At 44.0% G+C, this 15,928-nt stretch overlaps 1 protein-coding gene across 3 annotated transcripts in view; it reads right to left on the reverse strand.

The window, feature by feature from the left end:
• Positions 1-3,031: 3,031 nt before the first annotated feature.
• Positions 3,032-15,928, reverse strand: part of LOC124131864 (U3 small nucleolar RNA-associated protein 25 homolog) — a 35,515-nt gene continuing 22,618 nt past the window's right edge. For all 3 annotated transcript variants that reach the window (XM_046495364.2, XM_046495363.2, XM_046495365.2), the window contains exons 17-21: positions 10,483-10,559; positions 8,968-9,039; positions 5,665-5,789; positions 4,927-5,025; positions 3,032-4,303 (exon numbers count right to left, since the gene is read on the reverse strand). In XM_046495364.2, coding sequence (XP_046351320.2) covers positions 4,054-4,303; positions 4,927-5,025; positions 5,665-5,789; positions 8,968-9,039; positions 10,483-10,559 — 623 coding nt within the window. In that variant the 3' untranslated portion in view covers positions 3,032-4,053. The remainder of the gene's footprint in view (positions 4,304-4,926; positions 5,026-5,664; positions 5,790-8,967; positions 9,040-10,482; positions 10,560-15,928) is intronic.

A 15,928-nucleotide genomic window follows, 5' to 3' on the forward strand; every position in this document is an offset into this window, starting at 1 on the left:
TGCTCATGATGTCAATCACTCGATTATTCAGACCGTCGTCATATAGCTGGAATATTGCAGAGTGCGGCATTAAAGAATAAACAAATAAACAAAGATAAATCGGATTCGAACCCACGATCATAGGCTTCTGGTGGATCCAAGGGACGCAACTCTGAACAGCGAATTGCGGCGACTTTGGCAAATGAACTACCCGTGTCCACGCTATTGGGTAGAGAGGGAGGAAAGTGTTTTTACGCCTATTTATAGCAATACTCGAACAAAATCACGTCAGAACCGCCAAGGCTTGTCGGAGTTTCTGCGTGACGCTTATACCTCTTATGCCAAGAGGTTAATTGACGTAGAATCCATTCCCGTTGATCTATGGTGGAATAACGTTTTCAGTTTTCAGCAACCGCAAATACGGTCGCCTAAAAGTATTTTACATCTCCTTTTAACCAAATGGATTTTTGACAGCTGTTGTTCCATAAGACAAATCTGTGCACTTACTGCATTTTGGAGGTGTAAATCACCTTCTATATTGGGTAACCAGGTAGTTGAAAATGACAGTCATTAAATACCATTCATGGGCACTATAACTGAACGGAAATAGCTTGAAAGGTATTGCGTGTGTGTGTAGCCAGCATGAGGGGCGAGACGATGTCACTTCTGTCTGTAAGTGTTCCATGGCGAAAAGACACCCCAGATGGCTGATTTGGGGTAGCACTGACAAACAGCCTGCAGAGAAATGTCTGTACATGCTCAGAGGTCGATAGTCAGCCCCCTGTCTGTAGAAAATGTCGACAAAAATTCCCAAATTAAAATTATAAATTTCCCACTTCCTGCTGTTAAGTAAAGTTATTGCAGGTCGCTAGGCACTGTGCCTTATTTGTTTTTGGTTTGTGAAAGTTACATTAGGAAAGTTATACGGAGATGAGTAATAGTTGGAAAGATATAACTAAACTTTTAAAAGAAACTTTATCTTCGTCTCACATATGTATAATGATATGCGTACATACGAAATACATAAATAATTATGAAAATATTTCGAAATTTAAATTATTACACTAAACATGTTTATGTCATTTAGCAACAATCATATGAGGAAGGCACGCCCTGTCCTAGAGCGCTTGCCCTCCTCGCCTACAGCCGCTAGGAGGCTTAGGGCAGGGTACCAGTCTAGCTCATCCGACCTATTTCACCATGCAGCATTTCACTTTGGTGAAACTTTGAATCATTTCCATGAAGCGGATATGTCTGTCCAGAGACTATCTGGACAGGCCTATAGCATATCACTGTGGGGGAAACACTGACCCAATTTCCTTGTAGCGAGATATTAGCACTTTTGGACAAGTGTGAATAATTGACGTGCAAGGCTACGGAAATAAACATATTACCATTACCGAGATAACTCTCATAGAGAAGTATGGTTTATGGTGAAAAATAACAAACGCTCTCACAACCTTGTCAGTTTCAATTCTGACAATATCTGCATGTCTCAAAAAATCTACTTCATCATAAGATAACATTACATTAATGTAGCTATTACTTTGAAAAAGATAGTAATATCTTTACCCGTGTAGATCTATCATTGTCAACAGTATCCTGTATACCACTAGGATTGTGACAACTTAATACCCCATGTTCCTTGAAAACAATTAACTGTTTCAGGAAGTCAATGTTGCGAAAACATATTACTAGTTTTGTTTTCATAATATGTTTGTTTTCTACTTTCATGTTCTCCTCCTGATTCTGAAGGAATCACATGCAGATTACAATTTGTTTTATATTCTGGGTTACATATGTGCACTTTATGACAGTCAAGGCAGGGCTTCAAGTAAGTCTTCAGTATTAGAAGAGTGTACTCATTATTTCAATATAGGAGTACTGGCGAAACCAAAGAGAACATTTGGAGTACTGAATTAGGACTTTAATGGGTTCATCTTTTATTTCATTTTTGATATGCACCACAGCATTGCTACTCTCATGTAAACAGGTTAATAAACAATAAATAATAATTATAGGTACTTGCATCAATAGGTAGGTGTTGAACCTCTGAATCAAAGTTAATTAGTAATTAATGTATATGTTGTGGTCAAGGTGACTTGTATTTAGTGAGTGAGTGAGTGAGTGAGTGAGTTTGATTTTGCACCGCTTTTAGCAATATTCCAGCAATATAATGGCGGGAGACACCAGAAATGGGCTTCACACATTGTACCCATGTCAGGAATCGAACCCAAGTCTTTGGCATGATGAACGAACGCTTTAACCACTAGCCTGCCCGACCGCCCCGACTTGTATTGTGGACCAATAAAGAGAAAGATGATGTAATGCTTGGTCCTACATTATTGTATGCAAAGTTAACATACCTCTGAATTAAGGAAAATCAGATTTTGAAGCAATATCCCCAATGTGAATAAAATAACAATGTTTTCCCAATTTGCCTGTCAAGGGCACTCAGACTGGAATCATAGATAACACCCTGGGCTGGGCACAGCAAGGAATGGGGCTCTCCCTGGTGGACACTGATTCAGCACAATGAATGTGGCTGGAACACTGCTGGAACACTGCTGAAAGCATCAGTGCTATACTCACTCAATCGCATCTTTGTAGTGCTGGGGCACGGGTGGCCCAATCGTTTAAGGCGTCACGATTCGCTGTGCAGAGTTGAGAAACATATGATTGTTGGTTCGAATCCCGGTTCGCCCTGATTATGTTTCTAGGTTTGTCAGCACCATATCCAAGCTCGTGGGTTTCACAAAAGTGGTAAACGTCTGAGACCTGCATAAATCGGGCTTTCCTCCCCACACTAAGCTGACACGCCATGATATAACTGAATGCTGTTAAAAGCGTTTAACCCAACTCACTCACTCACTCTTTGTAGTGCTAATACACATACTTTCTTTCTGTTACTGACAAACCATCATTCATCGCCATTTCACTTTCAACTTTAATCCATAAACAATATATACCATCTGACCCCTCTGACAAACTAAAACAAGCCTTGAAACTGAAGTTTATACTCTATAGTCAAGAAAAACAACACAAGCACCTGTAGAAAGTGTTGAACTTTATACATGTACATATTTACATTAAAGTCCTCTCCATATACATATGATACCATTCTTCACACACAAGGTGAACAGAATTAAAGGACATTTCCTATATCCGACATTTACCACGTCAAGACCCGTGAAGATCCAGGTTAGAATCGGTCTTCAACAACCCATGCTTGTCATAAGAGGCGACTAACGGGATTAGCCCAGCCAAAACCCCAGCCAAGCTCGGCAAGGATGGAAACTTGACTTTTACAGTCAGTTATCTCCCTTGCCTCAGGAAGATGGATGATTCAGTGCTTTAACCTCATGGATATTCTCCGGCCCCTTGACAGCAGAGAACCCACAGCCACCACCTAGGTAATATTCATACTGTAGTTACAGTACTAGAAGCACCTCACCTGCCCTGGACTTGTTACTTTGTAGCTCCTGGCAGGGAAGTTTGTAGGCCTCCTTCCTGTGGTAATTGACACTTGGTCCTACAAGAGTTATGTCCCTTCATATCAACCTTTTTCCAAAGCTCCTCCAAGTGTCACTGACAAGAGCCCCATTTTTCACAGCCATATTGACAATTGTCCAAGAGTTATGCTTCGTACTAGGGCTTGGACAATACAGAAACTGTGTGATCGGGTACGTATCACGATACTTGTATGTGCTCTCACCTGTGGTGCGTTTGTAATCTTTTTCATAGACAGGATAGTCAAATACCTGGCACACTGATGATTTACAGTTGGCAGTGTCAAGTATTGCTCAATTGATGAAAATATTTACTTTTTCACAACTAATTAGTGTTAAGTGTAACAGCCATGAAGTAAACATTTAAGGTATGAATCGATATTTTTTACTTTTGTTTACTTGACTGTGATCGATACCCGGTATTTGTATGGGGAAGTAAAATATCTTGATCCACCTATGCATCGGTGTATAGTCCCACCACTACAGTTCGTACGCTGAAGATCAGCTAGTTTCTCCAGAAATAACACTGAAGATCAGCTAGTTTCTCCAGAACTATCACTGAAGATCAGCTAGTTTCTCCAGTGATAAACATGTGGACAGACTTCTCTGAGTTGAGCATGATGGCAGTTCTCTCTGCACCCACGACCTCCGCTAGCTTCTGAGCGTCATACTTGGAGTAGATGGTTGTACACGTTGCTGCCTTGTTCTCTATCCCCCGTTTGGGGTCTTTGATCATATTGCACATTTCCGTGTAGAAGTGGGGGTAAGTAGGCAGCTCATAAAATATTATGTGTTTGATCCCTCGTACTCTGAACCTGGAGAGAGAGTGAGATGATGACATGACAAGGGACACAACTCTGCTCAATTAACTTCAAAACATACCATTGGGTCACTCATGTTCTCCTTAGTAGTTTGAGTGAGTGAGTGAGTGAGTGAGTGAGTGAGTGAGTGAGTGAGTGAGTGAGTGAGTGAGTGAGTGAGTGAGTGAGTGAGTGAGTGAGTGAGTGGGGTTTAACAAGGCTTTCCACAGTATTCCAGTTATATGTCGGCATGTCAGCTTAATGTGGAAGGAGAGCTTGAAGTGATGGAGGTCCCAGACGTTAACAACTTTGGTGAACCCCACACGCACAGGTTTGAGAGAGAGGAATGCTGTTTCATCAAGTTATATCACAGCTAGCTGGAAATAATTGTTCCAGCTAAACCAGTGGTTGATAGTCTGGGCACAATCAGCCTTGTCCATAATAGTCAGCTCTGAGGATAAGTATTTTCAGTTTCAGAAAATTAAAATATTGTATTTAGGATCAGTATTTAGACAGCTACAAAAATGAAAACATAAACCCTCTCAGAAACATGTGCCAGCGTTTCAGGAGCTGCAAAAACAAAGCCTATATCTGAGTTTGTACTTGGGCTATGTGAATGGTCATGCTGCAGGACTTGCCTTCTGTAGAAATGCAGCCGCTCAGTGTACAGCAGAAACTGGGCCTTGCCGTGGAAGAAGTCACACCTTACTCTCGATATGCCCTTGTCTGTCGCATACCTGCGGAGAGGAGGGATGTGTGTAGATTACTGGACTGGGTGTGGAAGGTCACACCTGGGGAGGGGAGGGAAGAGGGGATGGGTTGGGAGGGGAGAGGCGGGGTCGGGATGGGACAGAAGGGGAGGGGTTATATGTACTGGACTATGTATGTAAGGACACACCTGGGGTGGAGAGATTAACATGCCTACACAATCAATTGCAATCTGGGCTCCAGATAAGCAGTCTACTTGTGTCAAATATGCAAGATATATCGCCATCATCCAATTAATTTTGAGTTACATGTGTACAAGTACGCATGAAAAATGTCAAACCCCAATACTATGCAATTAACACAAAATGAATCACAACCACACCAATTTGATACCTGGGCCTAACGTTACTGGGACACTGACAATAGTTAGAGTTATCCCGCTATTATGACGTTACAATTCAAAAGATGAAAGGCAACTGATATGACACTGCAGATTTGTATTTTTGACCAAAAAAATGGGCAAAAAAAATGCAGATCATAGCATGTCAAGACTTTCTTGATATCAAAAACTTCAAAATTAAATGCTTGTTTATATCTACAAAAACAGGTGAGGTGAGAATTCTTCCTAATTGTCTGAAGCTGGAGGGAATGACATGAAGGGATCTTACTCGCTCATGTGCACGAAGTTGATGCCCTCTTTCCTGAAGTGGTTCCTTACGCGAACGAAGTCAAAGTAGGATGGGATGTAGACCAGGGTTCGATTCATCACAGGATCCCGATGGTGGGGCACAAGCTGAAACACAACATCGAAACACTTCAGCCAGAGAGTCATGCTATAATGGCTTTGGTGCAGACAAACCAAATACCAAAACTCAGCATCAAGCCTTGTCATCAATTGTCTTCACACATTGTACCCATGTGAGGAATCAAGCTCGGGTCTTCAGCATGACAATCAAATGCTTTAACCACAAGACTATCCCCCTGACCCTGTGACGAAGCTAGGTCAGAGACTAATGATAGTGGAGTTTAGTGAAGTTGCTCGTTACTAGATTGCCCCAGAAACAACACAGAGGCCCAGTACCAACAGAAATTTGCACAGGGGTTTAGTTCAACAGAGCATCCAAACAGAAGTTGAGTTCTACCAAGAATAACAGGGGTTTAGTTCAACAGAGCATCCAAACGGAAGCTGAGTTATACCAAGAATAACAGCGGTTTGGTTCAACAGAGCATCCAAACAGAAGTTGAGTTCTACCAAGAATAACAGGGGTTTAGTTCAACAGAGCATCCAAACAGAAGTTGAGTTATACCAAGAATAACAGCGGTTTGGTTCAACAGAGCATCCAAACAGAAGTTGAGTTCTACCAAGAATAACAGGGGTTTAGTTCAACAGAGCATCCAAACAGAGGCTGAGTTGTACTAAGAATAACAGCAGTTTAGTTTAACAGAGCATCCAAACAGAAGCTGAGAATCCAAACAGAGGCTGAGTTCTACTAAGAATAACAGCAGTTTAGTTTAACAGAGCATTTAAACAGAAGCTGAGAATCCAAACAGAGGCTGAGTTCTACCAAGAATAACAGCAGTTTAGTTTAACAGAGCATTTAAACAGAAGCTGAGAATCCAAACAGAGGCTGAGTTGTACTAAGAATAACAGCAGTTTAGTTTAACAGAGCATTTAAACAGAAGCTGAGAATCCAAACAGAGGCTGAGTTGTACTAAGAATAACAGCAGTTTAGTTTAACAGAGCATTTAAACAGAAGCTGAGAATCCAAACAGAGGCTGAGTTCTACCAAGAATAACAGCAGTTTAGTTTAACAGAGCATTTAAACAGAAGCTGAGAATCCAAACAGAGGCTGAGTTGTACTAAGAATAACAGCAGTTTAGTTTAACAGAGCATTTAAACAGAAGCTGAGAATCCAAACAGAGGCTGAGTTCTACTAAGAATAACAGCAGTTTAGTTTAACAGAGCATTTAAACAGAAGCTGAGAATCCAAACAGAGGCTGAGTTCTACTAAGAATAACAGCAGTTTAGTTTAACAGAGCATTTAAACAGAAGCTGAGAATCCAAACAGAGGCTGAGTTCTACTAAGAATAACAGCAGTTTAGTTTAACAGAGCATTTAAACAGAAGCTGAGAATCCAAACAGAGGCTGAGTTCTACTAAGAATAACAGCAGTTTAGTTTAACAGAGCATTTAAACAGAAGCTGAGAATCCAAACAGAGGCTGAGTTCTACTAAGAATAACAGCAGTTTAGTTTAACAGAGCATTTAAACAGAAGCTGAGAATCCAAACAGAGGCTGAGTTCTACTAAGAATAACAGCAGTTTAGTTTAACAGAGCATTTAAACAGAAGCTGAGAATCCAAACAGAGGCTGAGTTCTACTAAGAATAACAGCAGTTTAGTTTAACAGAGCATTTAAACAGAAGCTGAGAATCCAAACAGAGGCTGAGTTCTACTAAGAATAACAGCAGTTTAGTTTAACAGAGCATTTAAACAGAAGCTGAGAATCCAAACAGAGGCTGAGTTCTACCAAGAATAACAGCAGTTTAGTTTAACAGAGCATTTAAACAGAAGCTGAGAATCCAAACAGAGGCTGAGTTCTACCAAGAATAACAGCAGTTTAGTTTAACAGAGCATTTAAACAGAAGCTGAGAATCCAAACAGAGGCTGAGTTCTACCAAGAATAACAGCAGTTTAGTTTAACAGAGCATTTAAACAGAAGCTGAGAATCCAAACAGAGGCTGAGTTCTACTAAGAATAACAGCAGTTTAGTTTAACAGAGCATTTAAACAGAAGCTGAGAATCCAAACAGAGGCTGAGTTCTACTAAGAATAACAGCAGTTTAGTTTAACAGAGCATTTAAACAGAAGCTGAGAATCCAAACAGAGGCTGAGTTCTACTAAGAATAACAGCAGTTTAGTTTAACAGAGCATTTAAACAGAAGCTGAGAATCCAAACAGAGGCTGAGTTCTACTAAGAATAACAGCAGTTTAGTTTAACAGAGCATTTAAACAGAAGCTGAGAATCCAAACAGAGGCTGAGTTCTACCAAGAATAACAGCAGTTTAGTTTAACAGAGCATTTAAACAGAAGCTGAGAATCCAAACAGAGGCTGAGTTCTACTAAGAATAACAGCAGTTTAGTTTAACAGAGCATTTAAACAGAAGCTGAGAATCCAAACAGAGGCTGAGTTCTACTAAGAATAACAGCAGTTTAGTTTAACAGAGCATTTAAACAGAAGCTGAGAATCCAAACAGAGGCTGAGTTCTACCAAGAATAACAGCAGTTTAGTTCAACAGAGCATCCAAACAGAAGCTGAGAATCCAAACAGAAGCTGAGTTCTACTAAGAATAACAGCAGTTTAGTTTAACAGAGCATTTAAACAGAAGCTGAGAATCCAAACAGAGGCTGAGTTCTACTAAGAATAACAGCAGTTTAGTTTAACAGAGCATCCAAACAGAAGCTGAGAATCCAAACAGAGGCTGAGTTCTACTAAGAATAACAGCAGTTTAGTTTAACAGAGCATTTAAACAGAAGCTGAGAATCCAAACAGAGGCTGAGTTGTACTAAGAATAACAGCAGTTTAGTTTAACAGAGCATTTAAACAGAAGCTGAGAATCCAAACAGAGGCTGAGTTCTACTAAGAATAACAGCAGTTTAGTTTAACAGAGCATTTAAACAGAAGCTGAGAATCCAAACAGAGGCTGAGTTCTACTAAGAATAACAGCAGTTTAGTTTAACAGAGCATTTAAACAGAGGCTGAGTTCTACCAAGAATAACAGGGGTTTAGTTCAACAGAGAATCCAAACAGAGGCTGAGTTCTACCAAGAATAACTGGTTTATTTCTGCCCAGAATTCTCATGGGGATTTGGTTTTCAAAGTTGGCTTTAAACAGTGGTAAATGCCCAAACATGACTTCTTCGAATTTGCCACTAATGACAACAAAATATATGTATGACAGGTGTCAGCACTCACCTTCTTTATGAAGAAGTCAAACCTTGAGTCAGCCAGCTGGGTGAAGGACGTGCAGCTGATCTTCTGGAATGTCTGGGAACACAATGCACAGAAACAGTTCAAGCACTGGCTGAATGTCACACTGCTGGAGCCCATATACAGTTCCTGACTTCCACATCCATGTTGACTTACACAATGAAAAATGTCTTATTCCTGCCAATTGAAATAGGCCTTTGCCAAATCAATGAACAACAAAAACCAAGTCCAAAAAGTAACAGCTGTTTGTAACGTTGACATCAGCTCCTGTGTTGACATAATTTTGAAGAAAAATTGAAAATAAATTATTGATCTTATTTCTCCGTCAATCTCCCTTTCCATTTTCTTAACATTGGACCCTGTGGGTATTCAGGGGAAGTATAGGTCTCCGGTATTCCAAGCTGAACAAGATTGGGAGGTAAGGTTTTGGCTGATGGTGTTTCACTGTGCCATGACAGTTGTGACCATTACTTACACTTGTAGTGTGGACCAGGCTTAATATTTACACACTGCTGTGATAGAGCTGTAACACTGCGGACTCAGCACTAAACAACACTTACTCACTCACCCTTAAACTGGGCTTAATGTGTCCTGAGTGAGTGAGTGAGTGAGTAAGTATGGTTTTACGCCGCTTTTAGCAATATTCCAGCAATATCAGGGCGGGGTACACCAGAAATGGGCTTCACACATTGTACCCATGTCGGGAATCAAACCCGGGTCTTCGGCGTGACGAGCTAACGCTTTAACCACTTGGCTACCCGACCGCCCCTAATGTGTCCTGAAGTAATATATTAAAAAGATGGGGAACATGTTATGTGCAAGCATTCCCGGTATTACCCACTCGCTCTCTCTCTCTCTTTCACTCACTCACTCACTTGGGGGCAATGTGTCCTCAAGCAATATATTAAATGTTTTGGAACATATTATGTGCAAGCTTTCCCAGTACTTGGTGATGTCACAGCATGCTACTTCTCCATGAAACTAGGCTCAAGCAAGGTGAGGCAAGATTGCAACTTATATAGTGTCATGAGTGTGCTTATGTGTTTATATAGTGTGGGTGTCTATCTGTCTTTGTCCTTCAATGTCCTCTGCTCCTGAGGCTTATGTGTTTATATAGTGTGGGTGTCTATCTGTCTTTGTCCTTCAATGTCCTCTGCTCCTGAGGCTAATGTGTTTATATAGTGTGGGTGTCTATCTGTCTTTGTCTTTCAATGTCCTCTGCTACTGAGGCTAATGTGTTTATATAGTGTGGGTGTCTATCTGTCCTTGTCTTTCAATGTCCTCTGCTCCTGAGGCTTATGTGTTTATATAGTGTGGGTGTCTATCTGTCTTTGTCTTTCAATGTCCTCTGCTACTGAGGCTAATGTGTTTATATAGTGTGGGTGTCCATCTGTCTTTGTCCTTCAATGTCCTCTGCTACTGAGGCTAATGTGTTTATATAGTGTGGGTGTCTATCTGTCTCTGTCCTTCAATGTCCTCTGCTCCTCTGCTAGGACTGACCTGTGGAGTCTGAGTTATGATCTGGCAGATGACTCCATCTCCTGGCTCCCGCTGAAGCTGTACCTTCCCTGCATAGTCTAACACAGCATGAAGGAAAACAGTGACACCACATGGACAAGAGCCCCATAGCCGAGTTTAATGTTGAGCATGTTCTCATGATAAAGTTGTGAATGCGTTCTCATGAAGTAAACGTCAAAGTATCTGAGGAATAAGTAAAATGTGTACTTATTCATTTCACACATCAATTTACACAATTGACAGCCTAATCTATAATCGATATCAACATAATGACTTGTTGATAATGTATGGCAATCAGACCATGGACAATGGCAATGCATTGATACTTCTATCAACCATTGCACCCTTAGGTGACCCATGTAAAAGGACTGTACCACTAACACCATTGTTCATCGTAAGTGGGGGACATGACAGTTACCCAATAACTACAATTACATGTTACTTGATTAATGACAGCTGTAGCACTTATATTCTCAATGACTAAACTCGAATTATGGGTTTTTCAGATTAAAAACGATGTTTTATTGGTCTGTTTTCAGTCGTACAAATGGGTATCTCTCATACCCTCACGTCTAGTCACACGTTTAAGAGGAAGCCAAAGCTGGAATGTAAACATTAAACTTGTTTCCGTCCGGTTGCGCACGCACCTCCCTATGACATGTCACAAATCTCGAAGAATAAGCCATCAAGCAGGACTGGACTGGATTACTTCCCTGTGGGGATGGCTGGGTGGGAACGTATGACTGAAAACAGACCAATAAAACATCGTTTTTAATCTGAAAAACCCATGTTTTAGTCTGTTTTCAGTCGTACAAATGGGTAGAATTCGACGGAACACTGGAAGGAGGGTTGGGAAAGTAATCAGGCAGTGACCACTTTCACGTCGAATGTACCAAGTTCCTCACCCCTGTAGTGACAATAGAACATTCGACCAGATGCACGGACGAGACAAGTTGTTTATCACGAACGCACAGCATGGTTAATGCTCTTCGACACACAACTAATTATCGATGCGACAGGCCAACTGCACGCGTCGGTTGAACTGCGATCGAAGTGTGGTCGACGAATAGTTTAGTTACAGAGCAACTCGCAGTATACAAGGTAACTAAAACAGCATGTTTAATGCTCTTCGACTCACAACTAATTATCGAAGCGACAGGACAACTGCACACGTCAGTTGAATTGCGATCGAAATGTGGTCGGCGTATAATTTAGTTACAGAACAACTCGCCGTAGACAAGGTAACTAAAATAGCATGGTTAATGCTTTTCGACACACAACTAATTATCGATGCGACAGTACAACTGCACACGTCAGTTGAACCCGGATCGAAGTGAGGTCGGCGCATAATTTAGTTACAGAGTGAGTGAGTGAGTATGGTTTTACGCCGCTTTTAGCAATATTCCAGCAATATCACGGCGGGGGACACCAGAAATGGGCTTCACACATTGTACCCATGTCGGGAATCGAACCCGGGTCTTCGGCGTGACGAGCCAACGCTTTAACCACTAGGCTACCCGACCGCCCCTTAGTTACAGAGCAACTCACTCACAGTATACAAAGTAACTAAAAAATACAAGCAGTACTATAATGTATGGGAAGACGATGCATACACCGAATAACCATAATAAAAAGCAGAAGTACTGCACGCAACAAAAAAACATAAGAATGCGTACATTCACCGACAGCTTTTATTGTAACCTGTTATATGTCACGAAGTGTCGAGCAAAAACTCCAAAGTGAATAAAACACAAATTCACTGTCTTTTCTGAGAGATCTGTTGTGCCACCACGAGTGGACCAAACTGTTTGAGTCCTTCAACATCTTCTGTGGAGATATCTCTAAGATAATGCGAAGCAAACACTGAAGTAGATCTCCAAAAGCAGCCCTCCATAATAACTTGTAGCAAACAATTACTGTGGAGTGCTAATGTTGAAGCGATGGCTCGAACTTCGTGCGGATGAGAGGAGGTGGGAGGTGCGAGTCCTTGCGCCTCGTAAGCTCTGAGAATTACCGCTCTCAACCAAAATGAGAGAGTATTACGTATAATCTCTTTCTTTGCATTGGTTGAGAGCGGGAGGAACAGCCGTCGAAAATGTTGTCGTCGCTGTTCAGAACGCTGCAGGTAAATACGAAGCGCACGAACTGGGCACAAGGTGAGATCAGCGTGATCATGAGGGCCCATAATGGCAGACAAGGAAGGAATGTGGAACATTCTCGGATCTTGGCCAGGAAGTTGATTTTTCGCTAAAAAATCCCATCTGAGACCAAGATGGACGTTGCCATGGTTACGCTGATCGAACGTTATCCGACCGACGTCAATGGCATGTATTTCCGAAATTCTCGCAGCCGTAGCCAGCGAGAGAAGGAAAACCGTTTTCTGAGACAATAAGTCGAACGCGACCTGATCGAGAGGCTCGTAAGCATGACTAGACAGGTTGCGCAGAACGACATCGAGGTCCCAGGCCGGCGGTCGGAATTTACGTGACTGATCTTCAACCAAGAAGGCACGTAGAATCTTCTGCAACTCCGGTACTTAAGTGAGCTTGTCGCCCGTAGGAGACGGCACTACTGAAGCCAAAGCTGCCAGATATGTCGAGATCGTCGACCCTTTCAGACGCCGAGATGACCGGAGAGAGACTAGGAACTCCGCCACCTGTGGTGGGGTCGCTACCGCCGGATTGAAGCCATGAGACCTGGCGAAAATGGAGAAAGTGGTCCACTTGTCATCTTACAGCTTACGAGTCGTAACTCGATGTGCCGACGAGACAAGCGCTGCCGCTTTAGCCGAATAGCCTTTCTTCATTAACGAGGTCTTAAGCAAACCCAGGCGTGAAGCTGGAAGTTCTTTATCCCCGGATGCAAGTCGTCGGTGTGAGGATGAAGAAGGGGGGCGTCTCGATCTGGCAACGGGAACGGTGGTTGATCGATGATCTCAAGAAGCTCCGGGAACCATGTTCTGGCCGGCCAATAAGGCGCGACCAAAAGCAGACGTAGGTTGGCCGTTTGACGAACCTTCACCAGTTTCGATGGTAACAGCACCGTTGGTGGAAACGCATAAGCGTCTAGACCCTCCCACGATATCGCTAGAGCGTCGTGGTCCCATGCCCGTGGGTCTGGAACCGGCGACACGAATCGAGGGAGGCGGTTGTTGTACGGGGCTGCAAAGAGATCTACTTGGGGCAACCAGAGTCGATCTGTCAGCAGATGAAAGACTGTCGGATGGATCATCCACTCCGTGGGAGACGGCATCGATGGTCTCGACAGGGCGTCGGCAATCACATTCTTGGCCCCCGGGATGTGACGGGCGCGTAAGCCAATGTCCAAGTCGTCGACGAGGGCGAAGAACCTGAATGTCCGGTCCAGAAGGGCCGCCGACTGAGTTGTTCCCTGTTTGTTGACGCAGTGGACGACTGTGGAGTTGTCCGACTGTATCATCAGCCGTTTCCGACGGAGTCGAAGTTTCCAAAACTCGACCCCCCGAATCACTGCTTCCATCTCGAGGCAGTTGATGTGGAGGACCTTTTCTACTGGCGACCACAGCCCGGCCGCTTGGTCGTCCCCGAAGTGCGCTCCCCAGCCTTCCAATGACGCGTCTACGAATAGGTGTAGTATGAACGGAGGCTCGCTCATAAAGACGCCTTCGCAAACGTTCGACGGCTGGAGCCACCACTCCAGATGACAACGTAGCTGCGCCGGAAGTGGAACCAGGAGATTGGGAAACTCCAGGTGGGGGTACAGCAATCTCTGCAGCGGACAAAGTTGAAGACGACCTCGACGAGTCAAGTCTTGGGCCGATGTCAACAGACCGAGGACTTCCTGCCACGTGTGCACCGACGCCGAGGCATGTAGAAGTCTCGGAACGCTGCTGACAATCTTGTCCCAACGGTCTTGAGGTACCTTGACCAGATTGACTCCCGTCTGGAAGCGTATGCTAATGTACTGTAGATCCCGAGTTGGTACCAAGTCCGACTTTTGAAAGTTGACGATCCACCCGAGGTACCGTAGTAGACTCATGGTGGTCGCCAACTCTCCTTGAAGGGCTTCTGTAAACTGGTGAGCTTGGAGCCCGTCGTCTAGGTAGAAGGCGACCCTGATCGCCTGCCGATGGAGCCATTCTACGACCGTCTTCATGATCCGTGTGAAAATGCACGGGGCCGTAGAAATTCCAAACGGGAGGGCCTCCCACTGGTAATGAATACCTTGGTATTCGAATCGGAGGTACTTCTGGAAAGCGGAAGCTATTGGTACATGTATAACGCGTCCTGAAGGTCTAACGAGGCGAGGAAGTCGTTCGGTAATATCATCCGACGCAGAGAGCTGAGGGATATCAAGGTGAATGTGTCGGGTGGTTGGAGGTATGTTGCGTTGAACTTTTTGAGATTGAAAATAAGCCGCATCTTTGTGGAGTTTTTCTTGGGTACTAGAAAGATGGGCGAGTAGTACCCCGGCGATGGTGCCGATGTCCCTAGGCGAAGTACGGCCGCCTTTTCCACCAACAAATCGATGGCCTCCGTCAGCCGATCCGTTGGTGGAATGTGGAATGTCGGGGATGACGTCAGTGGTGGCGTCGATCTCAGGCGTGGGGCGTAGCCTGTTGTCAAAATGTTCTGAACGTAAGGGTCGTTGAGGAAAACCCACTTGTGGGCATAGTGACGAAGTCGCCCCCCTACCGGTAGCTCGTCTAAAGGTAGTGTCACCGGGGGAGACTCCAACCACGGCGACGGCGGGGGAAGGGACCTCACTTCCTCCCCCGCTGGCACTTTCCCCCTCTGGGAAACTTGGAAAAGGAGACCTGGCGACCTTTCCTGTCGGAATCTCTCTTGCGGGACGGCTGTCGAGGCACGTCCCTACGGAAAGCCCGTTGCACATTCTCGTTTTGGTAACGTTGTCGTGGGGCGTTCGAAACCGGTGGCCGTCTGGACAGGTTGTGTGAAGCCGAAATGATGATGTCACGCTCGGCTTCCCTGGAGTACTTGTCCAGAACGTCGTTGGTACGACCGTCGAACAACTGTTGCGATGTCCACGGGGCCCGTAAGAGTGACCTGCCATGACGATCAGGTAGGTCAGTGCAGTCGATGTAACCATGGCGACGCGCCCTAGTAATCTGGCCCGATACATATCGGGACTGGGCGAGGATGTCCGAGATCCACCGTTGCATACAGGTGAGGACCGATGGCACCGTCCTGTCGTCCTTGTCCTGGGGTTCTTTCTCCTCAAAGTACACTGAGAGGGCCTCGATCGCTGTCGACAGCATAGCAAGCGTTTGCAGCTGGTGACGAACAGCAGTGTCCATGGATTCCAAATGTCTGTCTTCTACAAGAATTTTGGAGGGCGCTGGTTTCTTGAAGAGTAGCCCCCAGTCCAAATCCCTAGTCATGGGTGACGAAAACGGCATGCCATAGATCGGGTAACGAGATCGACCAGG

This window comes from Haliotis rufescens, unplaced genomic scaffold (assembly GCF_023055435.1).
Source record: "Haliotis rufescens isolate VD_foot unplaced genomic scaffold, xgHalRufe1.0.p SCAF_3, whole genome shotgun sequence".
NCBI classification, from domain to species: Eukaryota; Metazoa; Mollusca; class Gastropoda; order Lepetellida; family Haliotidae; genus Haliotis; species Haliotis rufescens.